Genomic DNA, 21054 nt, shown 5'->3' on the forward strand with positions numbered 1-21054 from the left:
TGTAGGAATAGGAATCCATTCTTATAAACCAAAGGGTTCTAAAAAAAAAATTCTATAAAAATCCTATCCTCTAGAATTTTTATGAAATTCCTCTAAACCAAAGGAGGCTTAAGGGTGTAAACAGTCAGTTGAGGGTTGAATTTTAAATCGAAAGATTAGTTCATGGTTATAATACGGACTTTTCTCTCCTTAGGAAAGAAAAAAGTCACAAGATGGACTTGGACTTCCCACTCTCCTTCGCCTCCGACGACGATGGCGGCGACACACCGACACCACCTGGCCGCGCCATCTGCCACGCCGGCTGCGGGCGCCCGTCCCGCGTCTGCCTCTGCCCGCACATTCCCCGCTCCCCGCTCCACACATCCACCACCGTCGTCGTCCTCCACCACCCCCACGCCCTCCACCGCAACCCGCTCTCCACCCTCCCCCTCCTCGCCCGCTGCCTCGCCAACCTCCACCTCCTCCCCGGACGGCGCCTCCGCCCCTCCTCCACCCCACTCATCCCCCCTCCCTCCCCGAACCCCGTCCTCCTCCTCTTCCCATCACCCGCCGCCTCCGACCTCGCCTCCTGGTGCCGCTCCACGCCTCCCTCCGCGCGCTCCAACCCCATCCTCCTCATCCTCGATGGCACCTGGAAGCAGGCCAAGGAGATGCACGCCGCCAGCCTCCCGTTCCTCTCCTCGTTCGCCATCCCCGTCTCCCTGCCCGTAGACAGCGGCGTGGACGGGGACAGCATGTTCGAGTCGGAGCTCGTGGTGAAGAAGGAGCCGCATAAGGGGTGCGTCAGCACAATGGAGGCAGTCGCAAGGGCGCTGCGGCTGCTTGAGCCGGAGGGAAGCGGTGCGGAGATCGAGGAGACGATGGTCAGGGTTCTCAGGGCGATGGTGGCCTTCCAGTCTGAGCATTTGCAGCACCGTACCATGAAGCCGAGAGTGAAGATGAGAAAGAAGAAAGATATCAAGAGGGAGGAGGAGATGAAGAGGAATGCCTGATTGTTGTGATTGAATTTCTGCGGATTTGCGTTCCTCTGTTGTTCAAAGGCCATCACTGTCAATCACCAAGGTCTGATCTCCTTTTTTCTAGCACAGAGCTGGTAGTTTATTTACTTAGCTTTGCATTGTTGGTTGTTTTGACCACTGACTAGATGTAAGAAAATTGAAGTGAGTTCTGTTATTTGATTTTGAAGGTTTTGGCACAGAACTCTGCTGCAACAGCATATGCCAAGACGTCTATGGTAGATTGGAGAATGATCCTTTTGTGTGTTCCCCCTAATCCAGGAAGTTTCAATTGTTCCTTAGTTGAAGTATCATGACCTAGTGAATAGAACACCATTTAATTCTCATTGTACTGTCGCCGAAGAAGTATCATTCCACTGAGTAAACTACACAGATTGATGATACCAGCACACTGCACGATCGATATTAGTACTGCTGCTATGAGAAACTAATGGTACCTAAAGAGCATTTACTGGGTGTGTTTGGTTGGGGAACGAAGTAGAATGTAATGTCATGGTTCCATTCCACTAGAATGGGTTGGTTCCGTTCCTATGTTTGGTTTGGACAAATAGGTGAAATGGAACGGTTCCATTTTAGTGTTTGGTTAGATATATGGAATGGAATGCATTTTTGTTCATCTCACCTTTTGCATAAAAATAATGATGTTTTTTTCTCACATATATATGCACAATTGTCACTAGTCTTCATATTTTTGACACATAATAAATAATTGCCAAGGAAAATACTATTTATTCACTCATCTACATGTTAAAAGTCTACCAAAATATAAGGCATCCATCTATATTCATGTCAAATACAAGGCATCAACCCATATAAGGTCAAAAGATCTGTCAAAATACAAGTCATTTACTCAAAATTGAGCTTGCCGTATGTCAGCGCCCCTGACAGGTGCGCCCCACAAGACAGCGACACCAACCAGCCACAAGCCGCCCCAGGCGCGGCTCGAACCCGGAAGCCCAGCTGCAGGACCTGCGGCCCAGAATGGTCCAAGTGAAGCCCACCGCATCGATACTAAAGGAGACAGCAACGCAATGGTTCGGTATCCAGAGGATCACGGCAACGGCGGCCGGCTCTTCCCCCTTCCTCTTCCCGTCTCGCGACGCACCCTAGCCACCCAAATTCTTGTATCGTTCATGTAATCGCCACCTAACTTGTATCCGCAAGAGATTGCCGCTAGTAATCGAGAGAGTATCTACCAGTACCTTATCATCTGGTATCAGAGACCAGTAAATTCCCCGCCACCGCTCCACTCTGGCGCAGCTAATCGAGACCAGAGGCCTCAGGCAAGCGCGTATGCACTTGGTAGCCATGGATCCGGCGATCGAAGCCTTCCTCGACCGCCTCGACAACACCCTCAAGGCCCAGAACAAGGCCATCGCGGAGATCCAAGTCTCCACCGCCAAGGTCGACGATCTGGCTCACTGGCGTCCAGATCTGGAGAAGCGGGTGGCCGATCTCGGCGACGCGGTGGCGGCGCTCCAGATGGCGCAGCCGCCCGCAGGCAGGGCGGGTGAAGAGCCTCAAGGGATGATCCAGAAGCAGGGCCCTTCTGCGACGACCGGCGTCCTTCCGGGGGCCGGTGGCGGCGCGGGCACCGAGCTTCAAGGGCCAAGCGGCCACGGCGTGTTCAACTTGCCACGAGGGAACGTGGCGGCGTCCTTTCAGACGCCGCCGCCACCCCCGGCAACAGGTCCGTCATCCTCTCTGACCACGTCTCTGTCCCCTTTGTCGCCGTTCGCACATGCAAGTCAGCTGCTAGCAGGTTTAGGGCAGTCCCACCCGTCCATCACCTTCCCACAGTTCACGGGCGACAACCCAAGCTTGTGGAAAACGATGTGCGAACAATACTTTCAGATGTTCAGTATACTACCGTCGTTTTGGGTTCCCATGGCGGCCCTGAACTTCTCTGGCTCAGCTGCTGTATGGCTACAGTCGGTTCAGAAGCGTTTAGCGGAGTTCGATTGGGAACAGTTTACTGCCCTGCTGTGTACACGTTTTGGTCGCGATAGGCATCAAACCTTGATCAGGCAGTTCTATTCTGTTCGACAAACAGCTTCAGTGGCGCATTACATTGAGCAGTTCGAGTTGATTATCAATCATTTGGCTTCCTACTCTGACACAATTCATCCGTTCTATTTTCTGACTCGTTTTGTCGAGGGGCTACGGAAGGACATCAGAGCGGTGGTGCTAGTGCAGCGGCCGCCGGACTTGGATACGGCCTGCGCTCTGGCGCTGCTCCAAGAAGAGGTGATGGAAGGATCGTTTGGCTCACTACCTCGACCACCTGAGCAGGCGCCAAGACAGGGCAATCCCCTGCCCCTGCCTCCTCCTCTAGTGCGAGCGGTACCACCAACGCCAGCGGGAGATCGCCGCGGCACGGACGCCGCCCGCGCCGATCAGTCCAAGCTCAAGACTCTACGTGACTACCGGCGCGCCCGCGGACTGTGTTTCAAGTGCGGCGAACGGTGGAGGCATGACCACGTGTGTCCCACCACGGTGCAGCTGCATGTTGTCGAGGAACTCCTCGATATGTTCGGCCTCGACAACGGCATCGACACACAGATCACAGAGGAGGGCACCAGCGAGGTGGCAATGGCGATTTCCCTATCAGCAGTGACAGGAGGGGTATCGGCCAAGGCGTTTCAGCTTCGAGCATGGCTGCAAGGAAGAGAGGTGCTCATGCTGGTGGACTCGGGCAGCTCAAACTCGTTCGTCAATGAACAACTGGCAGCGCAACTGAAGGGCGTGCACCCCCTCCCCAAGCCAGGCCGCGTCCGTGTGGCAGACGGCGGCGAGCTACTGTGTACGCAAGTGGCCACCGCGTGCGCCTGGTACGCCCAAGGCCATGAGTTCTACACAGATCTGAAGGTGCTTGCCCTGGGCACATATGACGTCATCCTGGGCATGGACTGGCTCGAGGAGCATAGCCCAATGACGGTCGATTGCGCGCCCGCTTCCTGGAAATACCTACTCCAGCGGGGCCGCTACGACTCATGGACCATGACGCTGCTTCGACAAGTTGCCAGGAGATCAACAACATCCAGCTTCAGAGCCTATGCAACAAGGGCGCGATCACGCATGTCATTCACCTGTGCGTGGTCGCACCGCAGGCAGAAGAGCTCGAACCAACTCCATCTTGCATCCAGAGTGTGGTCGACCAGTTCCCGGATGTGTTCGAGGAGCCGGTGGGTTTGCCTCCTCGACGAGCGTGCGACCACCGCATCCCACTCATTCCGGGGGCACAGCCAGTCAACGTCAGACAGTACAGGTACAAACCAGCACAGAAAACAGAGATCAAAGCACAAGTCGAAGCTCTGCTCAAATCAGGGGTCATACAGCGCAACAACAGTCCATTCTCGTCACCTGTCATCCTGGTTAAGAAGAAGGACGGTACTTGGCGGTTTTGCATTGACTACAGGCAACTGAATGCCATCACAGTCCCCAGTAAGTACCCAGTTCCCGTCATTGAAGAGCTGCTCGACGAACTGCATGGAGCAGCGTGGTTCTCCAAGCTGGATCTCCGCGCAGGCTATCATCAAACACGCCTCGCGCCAGGAGAGGAGCACAAGATAGCTTTCTCAACGCACCAGGGCCACTTTGAGTTTCGCGTGGTTTCGTTCGGCCTCACCGGTGCCCCACCCACATTCCTGGGGGCAATCCACGGCACACTCAAGCCTGTGGTCAGGGTCTGCGTGATATACTTCTTCGATGATATCCTGATCTTCAGCGCTACACTGGAAGAGCACGTGACACATGTTAAACAGGTGCTGGAACTCCTTCGCAAGGATCAGTGGAGAGTGAAACGTAGCAAGTGTGCCTTTGGACAGAGCAAAATATCATACCTGGGGCATGTCATCAGCGCACAAGGGGTGGCAACCGACCCGACCAAGATCGCGGCAGTAACCAACTGGACTGCTCCCCAGGACGTCAAAGGTGTCCGTAGCTTTTTGGGACTGGCAGGCTATTATCGTCGATTCGTCCGTAACTTCGGGATCATTGCCAAGCCTCTCTTCCACCTACTGAAGAAAGGCGTTCCCTTCATGTGGACATCAACAACAGAAACAACATTCCAAGTTCTGAAACAGCACTTGACAACAGCACCTGTCCTCGCTCTGCCCAATTTTGAGCAGCCATTCACAGTGGAAACAGACGCAAGTGATAAGGGAATCGGAGCAATTCTGCAGCAGAAAGGGCACCCAATTGCGTTCATGGGCAAGGCACTCAGTCCACGCTACCAAGGATTGTCGACGTATGAAAAGGAATACCTAGCCATCATTGTGGCTGTGGACCAGTGGCGCCCGTACTTGCAGCATGCGGAGTTCAACATCTATACGGATCAAAAGAGCTTGACACACCTAGAAGAACAACGGCTCACCACTCCATGGCAGCAGAAAGCATTTGCAAAGCTTCTGGGGCTGAGATACAGAATCAGGTACAAGAAAGGAACAGAGAACAACGGGGCAGATGCCCTGTCTCGAGCTAATCCAACGATGACACTGTCAATGGTCTCCTCCTGCCAACCCAGGTGGCTGGAAGATGTTGTTAGCAGCTACAACAACAACCCACACGCCCAGAAGCTGTTAGAGCAGTTGGGAGTGCGAGAAGATCCCAAGGGCAGGTTCCAGTTGCAGCAGGGTATTTTGCGTTTCAGAGGAAGGATATGGCTAGGCGGAGGGACTCAAATTCAGCAACAGATCATGCGAGCCTTCCACGACAGCCCGGTGGGCGGACACTCAGGTTTTCCCGTCACCTATCGGCGCATTCGCCGCCTCTTTGCGTGGCCCAAGATGAAGGAACAGATCAAGAACTATGTGCAGTGCTGCCCAGTATGCCAGCAAGCAAAGCCGGATAGAGCAGCATCCCCGGGATTGTTAGCCCCCCTTCCAATCCCAACGCAGCCCTGGGAGATGATATCCATGGACTTCGTGGACGGGCTACCGCAATCGAGCAGGTTCAACTGCCTACTCGTAATCGTCGACAAGCGCACCCGTATACAGCAGCATCCGTGGCACAACTATACATGCAGCAGGTGTACAAGATTCACGGCCTCCCCGGAGCTATCGTGTCAGATCGCGACCCAGTTTTCACAAGCCATTTCTGGCAGGAACTGTTCAAATCAGCAGGCACTCAACTACGCCTCAGCACGGCCAATCACCCACAAACAGACGGACAGACGGAACGAGTCAACCAGTGTGTCGAGACGTTCCTGAGATGCTTCACTCAGGCGTGTCCACGACGCTGGAGCTTCTGGATTCCCTTAGCCCAGTTTTGGTACAACAATGCTCACCATTCGGCGATTGGGATGACACCATTCAAGGCAATGTTTGGCTATGAACCTAAGCACTGGGGCATCTCGGCTGCAAACACCACAGCGGTACCAGCGCTGAACTCATGGATCGAGGAGAGGGACACAGTTCAAGAACTGCTGCAACAACATCTGAATAGAGCGCGCCAACTCATGAAGAACCAAGCGGACAAGAAAAGATCGTTCAGGTCATTCAAACTGGGGGACCAGGTATACCTGAAACTCCAACCATACATCCAGACTTCGGTGGCATCAAGGGCAAACCACAAGCTGTCTTACAAGTTCTACGGACCATTTCCAATCGTGAGCAAGATCAATGAGGTGGCCTACAAGTTACAACTTCCTGCCAGTGCAACAATTCATCCGGTTTTCCATGTCTCACTGCTTCGACGCGCTCTGAACCCGGGTATGACGGCTGAACCTTGTCTTCCTCAATGCTCTGATGAACTTGCGGTTTCGGTGGCCATACTACAGACGAGATGGAAACAGCAGAAGGGCAAGATGTGCGAACAGGTGCGAGTGCACTGGTCCAACTCCGACGCGCTAGGATCAACGTGGGAGGACAAGGCAAGTCTACAGGCAAGGTTTCCCTTTGCGGAGGCTTGGGGACAAGCCTCGTCTCAAGAAGCGGGGGATGTCAGCGCCCCTGACAGGTGCGCCCCACAAGATAGCGACACCAACCAGCCACAAGCCGCCCCACGCGCGGCTCGAACCCGGAAGCCCAGCTGCAGGACCTGCGGCCCAGAATGGTTCAAGTGAAGCCCACCACATCGATACTAAAGGAGACAGCAACGCAATGGTTCGGTATCCAGAGGATCACGGCAACGGCGGCCGGCTCTTCCCCCTTCCTCTTCCCGTCTCGCGACGCACCCTAGCCACCCAAATTCTTGTATCGTTCATGTAATCGCCACCTAACTTGTATCCGCAAGAGATTGCCGCTAGTAATCGAGAGAGTATCTACCAGTACCTTATCACCGTGATTAGGAAAAGGAAGCTAGCAAGGGGCAGAACATAATTCTCTTCCCATTAGAGCTTGCTGTGATTACGAGAAGCTAGCAAATAAAATGGTCGTTACTGCCGCTGATTGCCCATCTGTAGCACGTAGCCCAGGGACGGCGGCGGCAGGGAAAGCCGAGCAGAGCTGATGGACGATGGTGCCCATGTGGAGGCGGTGCCGGGAGGCCGCGTGGAGCAGGAGGTAGTGGGAGTCGCGGGCGCTGCTCTGCCTCCGAGATCGGCCGCCGCCGCCGCTGCTCCGTTGTCGGATCGGCCGCCACTGTGCGGCTCTGTCTGTCAGATCGGACGCCCGCCGCTGCTCCACCTCTTCCCTGTCAGACCCCAGGATCCCGCCGCAGCGACCAGGTCGTCCTTTCAACGGGGAGACACGAGGGACAGGAGTGTGCCGGCGGTGAGACATGAGCGAAGGGTCGAGGCCGGGGCATGGTTTGGTCGAGGGAGAGAGGGCAGAGTTGGGGGAGAAGGGAAGACGTGAGGCGTTCCGTGTGGTTCCTCCGATTTGGAGATACCAGCGGGTTCCGCATCTGGGGCGAATATGCCATTCCAGGGAATGACTTGGTTCCGGTTCTTCGACCCAACCAAACGCGAGAATCACCCCTGGGAACGGGACGGACCCATTATATTCCAGTTGATGACCTGAACCAAACACACCCTATCAAACTGGCTAAGACCAAGCTTGGCAATAAAAACACAATGATGTGCCCTGTTCAGTAATTGAGAAACTGTGCTAGAGGCCTGCATTTTTGTTCACTCGGTGCCATGCCATCTTTACCTCAGAAAGCATGTAATTGTTGACCGTAAAATCTAAGTAAGTAGATTAACCCTCATGAGTGCACATAAACACCTTCTTCGCAGGCTTAGTGTTCTTCTATGCAATTCACAAATCAGTAGAGATCATCAAACCTCATTAGTTTGCTCTCATTCGGCTTGCATTAGTATCCAAGTTCTTCTTGTCCACCTTAAAGGCTTTTTTTTTTGAGATAGTGAACCGCTCCAAGCGGTTTAAAGGCTTAAATTTTCACTGCTTGGACTATCTCAGTGTACTTTTCTGAGGACCTTAAATCTCATGGGGATTACACATGTCACATTTTTGCCATTCTCTACACGTCCAATACATCACACTATATTCTTTTTTAATATTTGACAAGAAGGAATTTGATTTCATGGAGACAGACATGAACTACTCCATTCCTAAATATTTGTCTTTCTAGAGGTTTCAACAAGTGACTACATACGGAGCAAAATGAGTGAATCTACACTCTAAAATATGTCTATGTACATCCGTATGTGGTAGTCCATTTGAAATCTCAAAAAAGACAAATATTTAGGAACGGAGGGAGTAGAACTCAAGAAGGATGATATTTAAGGCCTTGTACAATGGAAGATGCTTAGAGAGATGCTTAGAAAAATAAACCGTGTTTTTCTGAAGCACTGATGCCTATTTCTATAGGAGAGACGTTTAGTTAAGCGTCTATCATGTACAAATAAGCACTGGTGCTTAAGATAAGTCTGGTTTATTTCTTTAAGCACCTCCCATTGTACAAGGCCTAAGGGTCTACCATGGAAAGGTATCATCTACCCAAAGGTACTTCTGAAGACCAATGATAACTAAGGAACCTATTACACTCTAGAATGCAAGTTCTCCAAAGGGCTTTGAGCGTCAGCGCCAGCGTCTGCAGGTTATAGTGGGCAGAGCTGGGTTTTGAAAAGATAAATCTTTCTAGACATACCAGTTATCTCCATGGGGCTATGGCTCTGTCCTTTATCCAGACTGCACGCTCTCTCTGATTTCATGGATTGCATCTCTGCATCGTCGGGCATTCACCCTAGCCCCCATGATGTGATCCTGGGAAGTTTTGCTCCTTCCGCCGCATTAAGAAATATAAGAATGAGCCAGTCAGAGGTGAATTATGTGGAACTAAGGCAGTAAACATACAGTTGTTTGGCCTGCTATTATTCGAATCCCATTTGGCTTCTCCATTGAAAAGGGTTAGCTGGTTGCTTTTATTGCCAAGTGTATCTGCAAATGTGATCATATGTACATGTGTGGAGCTTTAACATCAGAGGAAGAGGAACTACTGCTGGCTTGGCATGAACTTATTTTATATAGGAAGTGTTCCTTACATGAGAAGTTAGTACCTTGGCCTCCTGCCCATTAGTTACTCCATAAAAATAAAGTAATTATTCAGAGTTTCAGACGAAAATTGCTAATAATAACAAGATGAGCACTTTATATGTCATGCGATGACCACCTAGTGTGCCTGTCTGTGTTGTGCAATGTTAAAAATGAGTTTGTTATAGATAAATAATCACATTTAAAGAAAAAGGTTAACCAAGTTGGAGAAATTGATCAGCAACAGTAATGCACCTTGGTTTCCTGGGCAGCTTGTGCAATGAAACTAGGAAACGTTGTTGCAGTCTGGAGGGGAATGCTGGAGACATCTGTGCTACAGTCAAATGTTTGATTTTGTGCAGTGAACGGCTGAAAGCTGTCAAAAGTCCATTCTTTGCTGCTAGATTGATTTGGTATTTATGTACTGATGGAGCCTTTGGGCCTGTAGACACCACCCTTTCTTGAGATGTTAGCCTGTTACAGACTGCTCGGCACTGGATTTGTTTGCGATATGATTCACATTGTATCCTCCGACCCACTCTCGATGGCCTGTAGTTAAGATGAGATGGGCTGCTGCCCATCAGATTCATCATACTTAGAATGGGAGTAGTAGTAGAGTAGAGGGATCACATTCTGTAAGCGAACATGGATGCCAGATAGTACTAGTAGTATTTCATTTCAGTTGTTTTTAGAGAAAAGGAATCACGCCCAGCTTTATTACAAAGCTCAGTTGTGCAGCTCCTGGTCTGGTAGCAACACAATTGGAGTAGCCACAGAAACCAAAATTGCACCCTCGGAAGGGGCATCCTATCCTATTGCTTGACTTGCATGTTGCACAGTACGAAGGCCCAGACTGAGGTCAACGAGCTGGTCTTGGGGAGAACAAACGATGCCTTTTCCACCAAGGAAAATGACAAGAGCCGCCAGCATCGATGGCCCCAGGACCCGAGAAGACACACTGCTGCTGATGCAGTGCTGCCTACAGGCTACAGCTACCTGCCCTTTTTGCCTGTCTTGCATCTTCCTGGAATTCGGCAGGGCAGGGCTGGGTAAATTTGATAATTTTGACTTTGGGATGAAATCAATTCACGGAATGAACTGCCCGTGAAACTATTTCACAGCACTGACTTTTTTGTGTAGCGCCCGCTACGCAGGCGCCACACCATACGGTGCAACGCCCAGTTCTGGGACGTTGCACGCCTGTCCATCGTGGCAGCTCTTGGGCCCGCACCCAGTAGTGCAACGCCTCCGAGCTAGGCGCCACACATGTAATGTGCAACGCCCGGCCCGTAGGCGCTGCACTGTGACTTAGATGCCAGCCGCCCCCTCCCCCTCCCCCTCCCCCACCCCACCCATTCGTTCCAGCAGTTACAGAACAGGCGCGCCGGCGACTTCCTCCTCTCCCCCTCTCAATCCCCTCTCCCAAATCCTTCAGATCCGACGATTTGGTCCGTGCATTTCTTCACAATCCATCCTAGAAGGTACTCTCCTCCGATCCCCTTCTTTCTATCCATAGAAAATATGATATTTTGAAGATTTGGGGAATCCTTGTTTGATTAGATTAGATTTGAATCTTGCATGTATTAGAACTTTGCATGTATTACAACCCTTGTTTGTTTGATTTGTGGAACTCTAGTTTAGTTTATGAAAGAGTTATTTGTATGAAGTAGGCATAGTTTATGGAAAAGTTATTTGTATGAAGTAGGCCTAGTTATTTGTGAAATCCTAGTTTATTAGTTTTGTTTGATTTGATATGGTTGGATACATAGATTGGTACGGTTGCATCTAGTAGGCGTACTTTAGTTTATTTGTATTCAAAAGATAATCGTGTTGACAAGAAAGCTTTCTTTCAAAATTGTTAGGATGGTTTGGCTTCTCGATGATCACTGGGACAAACAACACCGGTCGTACGCTATGGCGGTGGAGCAGCGGGTAATAATGAAAGTGGCCTGTGTTATGAATTTCGTATTTATTTCAAACACAAATGCCCCATATGTAATGTTATGAATTGTTTGTTTGTAGGAGCTTGCACCTTTGAAGCTTCGTTCTCACGGGGTCACCCTTGGGTGGATGCTCTATGATGAGCGATACACACCGTATGTAAGGGAGACAGGACTTCTCCCTTTCATTCATATGGTCAGACGGTCGACGCCACCCAACAATGCTCCAGCACTCACCGCGCTTATTGATCATTGGTGGCCGGAGACACATAGTTTCCATCTACGGACCGGGGAGATGACAGTGACGCTCCAGGATATTGCTATGATCACCGGTCTTCCTATCGATGGGAATCCTCTATGTATGAGCACCGATTCCGATGGGTTGCGCGCGTAGATGCATGCCCTTATCGGTATGGTTCCTCCGGAGCCTCGAAACCAGCAGCAGAAAACAAGAAGGAAAGAGTTGCAGTCAGTGTTACTTTCACGTGGATTACTGAGCACTTTGGTACTTGCCCACCGGAAGCTGATGAGGACACGGTCAAGACATATGCTCGTGTCTACATGTGGTATGTGATATCCAGGACTATGTTTGCTGATGGCACAGGCAAGAATGCTTCATGGATGTGGCTGAAGGCGTTGACCGTCTTCGATAGCAATTGGAGTTGGGGTTCGGCGACACTGGCTTACTTGTATAGACAGGTATGAAGTTGTTTCCTTTTCACTTCATTGCTACATTATGAATGCGATCTTGCTCTTAATTGAACCATGTTCTCTTTTATGTGCAGTTGGACGAAGCCTGTTGTAGGTCATCTGGAGGTATTGGTGGTTGTTTGCTCGCACTTTCCATATGAAGCTGGGAGCGTTTGCCGGTTGGACGTCCGAAGAAGGTGAAGTACGATGATTGGGACGACAAAGGCGACCTACTACGGCTACCCACTTGGGCTTACAAGTGGGATGTGATAAATGAGACGATAGATGATCCCTCGGTCATGTACAAGTTGTACCAGAGCGAGCTTGACGCGATCACGCCTGAGCAGGTGAATTGACATTGCATAAGTGATTATGATGCTTCTATTGCAAGTCGATATCAATTTTGCATTCTATCCCATTTTGCAGGTGATATGGGAGCCGTATGGAACAGGAGATAGTTTTGGTAACCCTTTAGAGTTCAGGCTGAATCCGATGTGCACTAGGGATAGGGATCTCTGGCGTATGCGGTGCCCACTCATATGCAACTGGGCGGTTGAGCTTCACCTCCCACATCGAGTGCGCCGTCAGTTTGGTTTGTTCCAGGCACATCCGCCGGAGTGGGAGGACATGGACAAGTTGTTACACGCGTAAGATATAATTAACCTTGAGTACTTAGCAGCTTCTCGGTGGTTTCGATGCTACTAATATTATGTTTCTAACTTGCAGGTTGGATAGGAAAAGGCAGCGGAAGATTAAGGATTGGGCCAAGCATCACAGAAAGTATGTCGTATAGTTTGCGCTTAGTGTGGAGCAAGCTAGGGTTGGAAAAGGAGTCCAGCTTCATGAGCACTGCCCTGTAGCGTTCAACAACTATCTCACATGGTTTCTTGCAAGTACCCGTGCGGAGGTATGCAAGCCGGCGTATGCTGAGGAGATTTTGGAAGAACCCACTGTTTTTGATGAGGTAGCCCAACACCAGTACAACGCATTAGTCAGGAAAGGCAACTCAGTGATCCCTTCAGCTCCAATGATGAACTTTGTGGTATTTGCCCTCTTTGCTTTTCATTCACACTATTCACATCTTCGCTTGCCTAACACGTTAATACCATTTCTGTTCATAGCGTTCCCAGATCAAGAAAGCAGTTGATGAGACCGAGACTATTCTTGAAACAACCCCGGCTGGCAAAAGCGATGGAGAAGGTGCACTTCGAGCATTCATCAAGGTTCACATCTCCTTTAAACTAGCACTTAACATGTGTTGCTACGTTCGATGTCTCATTCACTTGTACATGTTGCAGCGCCAGGGCCAAAAGTTAAGGCGGCTATCAAACCTTTTTGGTTGTCATGACCCCGAGTATGTATCACCAGAACGGTCTAGGTCGGCGACACCATCAGATCCCGCTTCGGGCCAGAGCCATGGTGATCATTTGGAGGATGAGGATGTGGGTGTGGTCACCCAAGAGGTATGGCATGAGCATATATATCTAATTGTTGATGCATTGCTAACTATATCCTCACACACGGTCTTTCCATATCTTTTGTTGATGCATAGGTTGCTGATGATGATATGACCTTGGGGACGTACCAGGTTAGGTCTGCATACATGCTAAAGCCTAGAAAGGGAATCAACAAGTACACACCTGAAGACTTCACCGAAAGAGGCAAAAGGACGGTCGGCACCTCGCGGATGGCGGCTTTGGATGACTATTTGGATGACGATGTCGATGACGTGGAGGAACCGGAGCCGGAGCGGGAGCGTGTTCCTCTTCCTAGGAAGGTGAAGAAGTTAGCCAGCAAGAGGGGGGAGCAGCCAAAAAGCGCTCAAGGAACTAGCTCTTCTTAGGAACCAACCATCGTCCTTTATTTGTAATGTCGGTGAACTTGGAGTTGTTATGTCGGTAAACTTGGAGTTGTGGTAGCCCTATGTTGAACTTGATCCTCTTTGTATGTCTTAGTTATGTTGAACTTGGAGTTGACGCCTTAGCAATGTTGAACTTGATCCTCTATGTTGCACTTGTTGTCTTAATAATGTTCAACTCTGACTGAAATGTGAACTTCAAGTTTTTGACTGCTTATTCTAGGAAATTATGCAATGTACCTGAAAATGACCAAATTTACAAGCTACAGCCGCTGCAGCGCCTAGCTTGGAGGCGCCACACTGTACAGTGCAACGCCTAGCTCCCGGGCGTTGCACTGTACAGTGTGGTGCCTCCAAGCTAGGCGCTGCAGCGGCTGTATCTTGCAAACAAAGTGTTTGCTCTCTGCTTAGCTCGGCCCAAGGGTGCAACGCCTCAGAGCTGGGCGTCACACTGTATAGTGCAACGCCCGGGAGCTAGGCGTTGCACTGTACAGTGTGACGCCTCCAGGCTAGGCGCTGCAGCGGCTGTAGCTTGCAAACACTTTGCATCCTCTCTGCCCAAGGGTGTAACGCCTCAGCACTAGGCGCTGCACTATGCAGTGTGACGCCTAGCCCTGAGGCGTTGCACGTCTGGGCTGAGCTAAGCAGAGAGCAACTATTTTGTTTGCAAGCTACAGCCGCTGCAGCGCCTAGCTTCGAGGCGCCACACTGTATAGTGCAACGCCCCAGAGCTAGGCGTTGCACTTGTACTTAGCAAATTTTTTGGCACATGCACACATATTCCGATGAGGAGAGATAGTAGTTCACGACACATAGCAAGCAAAGAACTGTGAAGACAACATATGCACAAAGTACTTCACGACACATACTAGTTCATAATACATATTACTTCACGACACATAGTAGATCACAACCAAATCGAGGATGACAGATAGTAGTTCATGACACATAGTAGTTCACAACCAAATTGAGAAGGAGAGATAGTAGTTCATGACACATAGTAGTTCACAACCAAATCGAAGATCATAGTTTAGAGGGTAACACGATTATCGTCCACAAGCAAGTTGAAGATGACATAGCTCTATTGCGTAGAGCAAGGCCCCTTTCCCTTCTTCTTCCTCTCTTCTTCCTCTTCCTCCTCCCTTTTCCTTATGAGGTGGGCCTCCTTAACCACCTTCTCCATGAATATCTTATCCTCCCTCTCTTTTTTTTCAGCTGCAATTTCCCAAAGCTTCATGGTTCCTTCTTCAAAATCCTTTTGACGCTTCTTCTGTGCCTCCTCGCATTTCCTCACCAATGCTTGCTCCCTAGCGCGCATCGCATTTGACGCTCTCTCTTTTGCCTTCCTCTTCTCCTCAAGCTCCTCTTCCTTCTTCTTTAGCTTGGCTGCATCCTCCTCTCTAATCTTCTTCGCAGCCTTCTCCCACCATCCCGCCATCTCATCTTCGCCATCCTCCTTCATTGTTGGTTTGTTGGGTTGGGAAGCCGCCATACCTACAATGAGTGAAACATAATGGTTAGTAAAGACAATAAAAAAAATGGAAGCACATGTAAAAGAAGAACATATGAAAAAGAAGAACATATGAAAAACAAGAACATTTGAAACATTATAGTTAGTGAGCAACATACGGAAATGGTCCATCGAGGTATCCAAACATTCCTCTATAACGACCTTGCCCTTGTCCATCACCACGGCCAAGTCCATCACCACGGCCAAGTCCATCACCACGGCCAAGACCATCACCACGGCCAACACCACCACCACGAGCTCTACCACCACCACGGCCTCTTGTAAGTCCTAGTTGCCGACCTCTTTGTTGCCTAGATCCTGTTTGACTAACACTTGGTTGGCTTGGCACTTGTTGGCTACCTCTTTGTTGCCTAGATCCTCTTTGACTAACACTTGGTTGGCTTGGCACTTGTTGGCTACCTCTTGGTTGGCTTGGCACTTGTTGGCTACCACTTGGTTGGCTCCCTTGTGTAGCTCCTTGTTGGCTAGTGCTTGCATCATTTTTCTTGGACCTTTTCCTTGGTTTCGTACATTTTCTTTTGTTGTGGCCATGACCTTTGCATTCCCCACAACGGGATCTCTCACGAGGCTCTTGGAATTGATCGTTTCCCGCTTCGCGGCGGCCACCATGGCCCCATCCGTCCATGTCGCCTCTAAAACGCTTTGTTTTACGTCTACCCCGTGTAACAACCTTCAACTCCGGATCCGGCCATAGTTGAACTCCATGGTACTCCGGCCATTGTGATTGGTCAAAGTATGGGTGAAAATGGGGAGCCCATGTTTTCTTGACCGTCATGATTGAGAACTCCAACTCCCTCACGGTGCGTGGGTGATTGATGTCCACATTTCTAACGCGACCGGCGGTATACAAATGTGAGCATGGGAGATGAAGCAACAATGGCCTCCCGCAAGAGCAATCACATTGTGTTAAAGACACCTTGAAAGCCCGACCTCCATGTTGCCGGCCATCGTTTGTGGTTCCTCCTGGCTCTTTCACTTCATACTTCCACTCTTCGTTGTCATATAATATAGCTTCTTCCGAGTCCGCCTTTCGTGATTGAAATTCTAACCATTCATCAACCTTGGGTGGGAATTTGTACTTGTACTTGTGCGGGTTCTCACCCGCTATCTGTGCATCAGTTTCCATCGAGTACTTTAGAAAGTACGCATTCATCTTGTCAAATGTGTATTGAACTATTGCCGTCACGGGTAATCCACGTGCACCTTTGAGCACCCTATTGAAGCATTCAGCCATATTGCTTGTCATTTGACCGTATCTTTGGCCATCTTCATCAAAAGCACGTGCCCACTTGTTCTGGTGTTGAATGTGCCTATTCATAAAGTCTTGACCCCCGTGATCAAGTTTTTTGTGTGCGAGCAATTTGTTCAACAAAGTGGCGAACCGCTTCTCGGAGAAAGCAAGACAACAATCTTGAAGATCATCGGCCAACTCCTTAAGGCCACATGCCCTATAGAAGTTCGAACAAAAGTGCATCATGCACCATCGATGGTGCAACGGAGCATGCCCGGGAATGTCAATCTCCACCGCGTTAAGAATTCCTGCATGCCGATCCGATATGACACAAATTTCTCTTTGAGCGGGTAACACCTTTGTCCTCAAAAGCGCAAAAACCACTCCCAGTTGTCATTGTTCTCTGCCTCAACCAAAGCAAATGCCAATGGCAACACCCGGTTATTGGCATCACTTGCTGTCGCAACCAACAAGGTCCCCTTGTATTGTCCGGTCAAGAACGTGCCATCAATGGCGATGACCGGCCTACAGTGTTCGAAAGCCCTCACGCATTGCTCGAACACCCAAAATGCACGGCCAAATACTCGGACTTTCTTTCCTTCATAAACCGTTGTTTGGTGCCCATGAGGCTCGACAACATGAACCATGCCCGGGTTTGTGGCGGCCATGGCTAACAACAACCTAGGGATTCGGTTGTATGCTTCCTCCCAAGTACCATACAACATCTTAAATGCGGCTTGCTTCGCCTTCCATGCTTTGCCGTACTTCACCTTGTAATGAAAGATGGCTTTCACAAGGTCAATGACATGTTGGACGCTCATTGTTGGAAGTGTGGATATTGAGTTGGAGAGCCTGTAAGCGATGAACTCGGACGTGAGTTGTCTATGGTCTTGGGACACAATCTTGCCATCCACCCTTTTGCCTCGGCACATGTGAGTTGGCACACAACTCACTACGTGCCAAGCGGGACCTCCTTTCCATGGTCTTGCACGCACAATCCACGGACATATTTCATCTTCACATGCACATGCAACCGTGTAGCGCACATTGACGTCCGAGTGCACCACCTTGTGTGGACGATAATGTGTAACCGAGTAGTTGTCGAGCCACATCTTCAATTCCAACAAGGTTTCGAACTTAGACCCTTTAGCAATCCGGTTCTTGTTGTCTCCCGAATCACGGTGAGAGCTTGGCCTAACCCCAAGAGATATAGATTTGCCACCATCCACAACGGCTTCATCCGCGAGACTAACATCCTTGAACAATGGTGTCTTGTGATCCCGGCCGAATACCTTCTCGAAAGCTTCAGCCTCCTTCACCGTGAACCCCTCCTGATCAACTTGTTCATCGGGACCTTTGTCATCCGAATACGATGCATATGCACGGGAAAAAGGGATGGAATGGTCCATTGTCTCTTGCAAATGATATTTGTCAAGATCACCCACATTGTTGTCATGGAGATCAACTTCATTGTCATCGTCCGCATACTCATCATTGTCCTCTTGCAAAGCTTCATCTTGGTTGTTTGTAAACGGGCTCAATGTTGGCCTCACTTCTTGGGTCAAAAGAGGTTCAACAATTTCATCTCGCTTCAAGGGTGGGGCACTACTAGCAACCAAAGGGGAGGGTTTCCGGTTCAAGTCCAAATGCAAATTTGAATCAACCTTCTTCGTTGCAAATAACTCAAGAGCCTTGTCAAGTGAATCGGCCACCGTTTCCTTGTATGCAACCCAACGTTGCTCCGAGTTGATACGCATTGTCTTCCAACGGATGTGCATTCCAAAACCTACATTATGCCTTCCCTCCAACTCAACAATATCACTAGGGTCCATCCAATTCAAATCTTTCCTCACTTGTTGCAAGAGCTCCGCATAGCTAGGACTACTATCAAACACCATATCAAGCTCATCCGGATCCGGTTCAATATTGCCTTTCAAGAAGGCGTCTTTGTCCCCATGATGAACAAACACACATGTTCTTCCCATCCCTATAAGCATTCAAACAACACAACGTAACACTGCTTCCATGAGTACTAATTTAAGGATTAACACGGAATACAAACCCTAATATATATATCAAACAACAACCCTAACCCTAACCATAACCCTAACCCTAACCATAACCATAACCCTAACAATAACCCTAACCCTAACCATAACCCTAGCACCAACATAAGAACACCCATAAGAATAACCCTAACATACTAACAAAGCCTAATCATAGGAAATTGGCAAACAAAGATCTCACATCTCCATGCGAATCTCTAGATCCAAACAAAACTAGGGTTTCCCCAAACTAGCATTACTTCGATCAAAACAAGGGGATCGGAGAAGATTACCTTGAGAGAGGGTATGACTTCGAAATCCACGGACAAATTCTTCAAATTTGCAAGATTTGGGAGAGGATTTGAGAGGGGGAGAGAGTGGGAGAGGGGGCAAAGCTCGGGTTGGGGGGGGGGGGGGGGGGGGGGGGGGGGGGGGGGGCCAAGCCGCTGGATAAGTCACAGTGCAGCGCCTACGGGCCGGGTGCTGCACATTACATGTGTGGCGCCTAGCTCGGAGGCTGTTGGGGATATAATTATGTACGTAAGCCGGCCAGGAGGGGCCGGGTTACGCAAAGAGAAGCCCATCTGAAGCCTGAGACCAAGATGTGAAGATGGCGGTTCAGTAAAGGGTCTAAAGGCCCACAGACGATTTATGGTCCATGGTAATAAGCCACCATGAGGGCGCAACTTGTATTGTAAGGTAAAAATAACTAGTCACCGAGCCGGACACTGTTTATGAGCCGGCCGGGACTCTGTAAGCCGTAGGGCGTCAACCCGTGTATATAAGGGGACGGCCCGCTGGCGGCTTAGGACAAGAAACAAGAGATCGAGAACCGGGCATAGCGTATCTCGCTCCCTGGTCATTGAAACCTCAAGCAATTCCAACCCAACTAGACGTAAGCCTTCCTTCAGCATAAGGGGCTGAACTAGTATAAACCTAGCGTGTCCTTTGTCCCGATTAACCCCTTTAAGATTCCTAGTTGCGATGGCTCCACGATCAAGTCCTTGCAAGAGGACATCTGCCGTGACAATTCCAAGACAGTTGGCGCCCACCGTGGGGCCAGCGCACGGTGGATTCGAGTTCTTGAAGGGCAGCTTCGAAGGGCTCAAGGGATACGCAGTCGGCCGGATGATCAAGAGTCATCGCGGCAAGGTCTACATCGACGGCGAAGGCTGGGGCCCCGACGCCGGTTCAATTGAGTACGGTTACCGGGTCCCCTTTGGCGGAATTCACATCTTCATCGGCCGAATTGGTGAGCCGGGCCCTGAGCCGGACAGCTGCATCGACCTCGTCGAGACGGCTCAGCGTGCGAAACCCGCCCGAGCTCAACCCGTTGTGAAGCATGCCTTTGTGGGTTGCATCCATGGAGGTGAACTTCCTGAAGGATCTGAAGGTGATGGTGAGCCGGCCATCCTCTCTGATGGTGATTCATCCGCCGGCTCAACAGATTCGCTGTATCAAGTTCAAGATGGCATGCTTGGGGGCTGTTCCGATGGTAGCACTATTCCTGACCTCTCAGAGTCGCCAAACCGGGCAGGAGTCTTCATGGCTGGTACTCAACCCGGTCAAAATTCTACGGCTTCAGCGGCGATAACGTCCGAGTTAGGAGCAGCCGGGGCAGGAGGCCCCGTGCGCTCACCGGCTCAGGTGCTGATGGATCTCATGGATAAGCTTACGGCTTTGTTAACTGTTACAGTCATCCCTGCGAACCAATCTGAGCATGAGGCTGAGGTGGCTCAGGTTCGCGATGAGATCGCCCGGGTCAAAGAAACCTTAGCAGCTGAGGACGCTAGATTAGCAGCAGAGCGGACGGCTTTGGACGTACAGGCGCATCAACTTCAGGCAGAAGCCTTGCAGGTCACGTTGAGCCTGAACGCATCTAATGAGGTAATGAGGAGGAGACATCAGAAAACTCAGTCCCGTTTACCTCAGAATTATGATCCTCGGAATCTCTTTGCTACACCCGGGGTCGGCCCAAGTAACCTGCCAGGTGCGAATCAGATTATTACATCCGGAGCGGGAGGTCCAGTCCGGCCTCAGGGGATGGCACCGCCTCACGGCAATATGGCACCGCCCAATTACGTACCAATACCGCAGGGTCACTTCTCCAACCCCATGGAGAACTTAATCGCAGCATCAGCACATTTGGCGGCTCTCCCGGTAGATGGGGATGATCCGACAGCGGTGGAAACCCGGAAGATCAGAGAACTTGTCCAAACAGCCCTGGCTCAGCAAGAAACCTACTCCTACAGCCGGGATAGGATTTACTTGACTCCTCCGCCCTGGTTAGCTCTGCCTCGTCAAAATC

The 21054-nt window shown here is 50.2% G+C and overlaps 1 protein-coding gene across 2 annotated transcripts; it reads left to right on the forward strand.

Annotated features, from left to right (window-relative positions):
• The first annotated feature begins 204 nt into the window (after nt 1–204).
• LOC125508585 (tRNA-uridine aminocarboxypropyltransferase 2) lies at nt 205–14097 on the forward strand. Of its 2 annotated transcripts, XM_048673339.1 has the most exons (9): nt 205–1062; nt 11314–11383; nt 11474–12090; nt 12177–12428; nt 12508–12728; nt 12808–13123; nt 13203–13304; nt 13380–13544; nt 13634–14097. In XM_048673339.1, the coding sequence occupies exon 1, from the start codon at nt 213–215 to the stop codon at nt 990–992; it is 780 nt and encodes a 259-aa protein (XP_048529296.1). In that variant the 5' UTR covers nt 205–212; the 3' UTR covers nt 993–1062; nt 11314–11383; nt 11474–12090; nt 12177–12428; nt 12508–12728; nt 12808–13123; nt 13203–13304; nt 13380–13544; nt 13634–14097. The 2 variants fall into 2 exon arrangements, with proteins under 2 accessions (XP_048529296.1, XP_048529295.1); XM_048673338.1 differs by lacking the exons at nt 11314–11383; nt 11474–12090; nt 12177–12428; ... (3 more) ...; nt 13380–13544; nt 13634–14097 and adding an exon at nt 1187–1232.
• The last annotated feature ends 6957 nt before the right edge of the window (nt 14098–21054 follow it).

Source organism: Triticum urartu, chromosome 5 (assembly GCF_003073215.2).
Source record: "Triticum urartu cultivar G1812 chromosome 5, Tu2.1, whole genome shotgun sequence".
Taxonomy (NCBI): domain Eukaryota; kingdom Viridiplantae; phylum Streptophyta; class Magnoliopsida; order Poales; family Poaceae; genus Triticum; species Triticum urartu.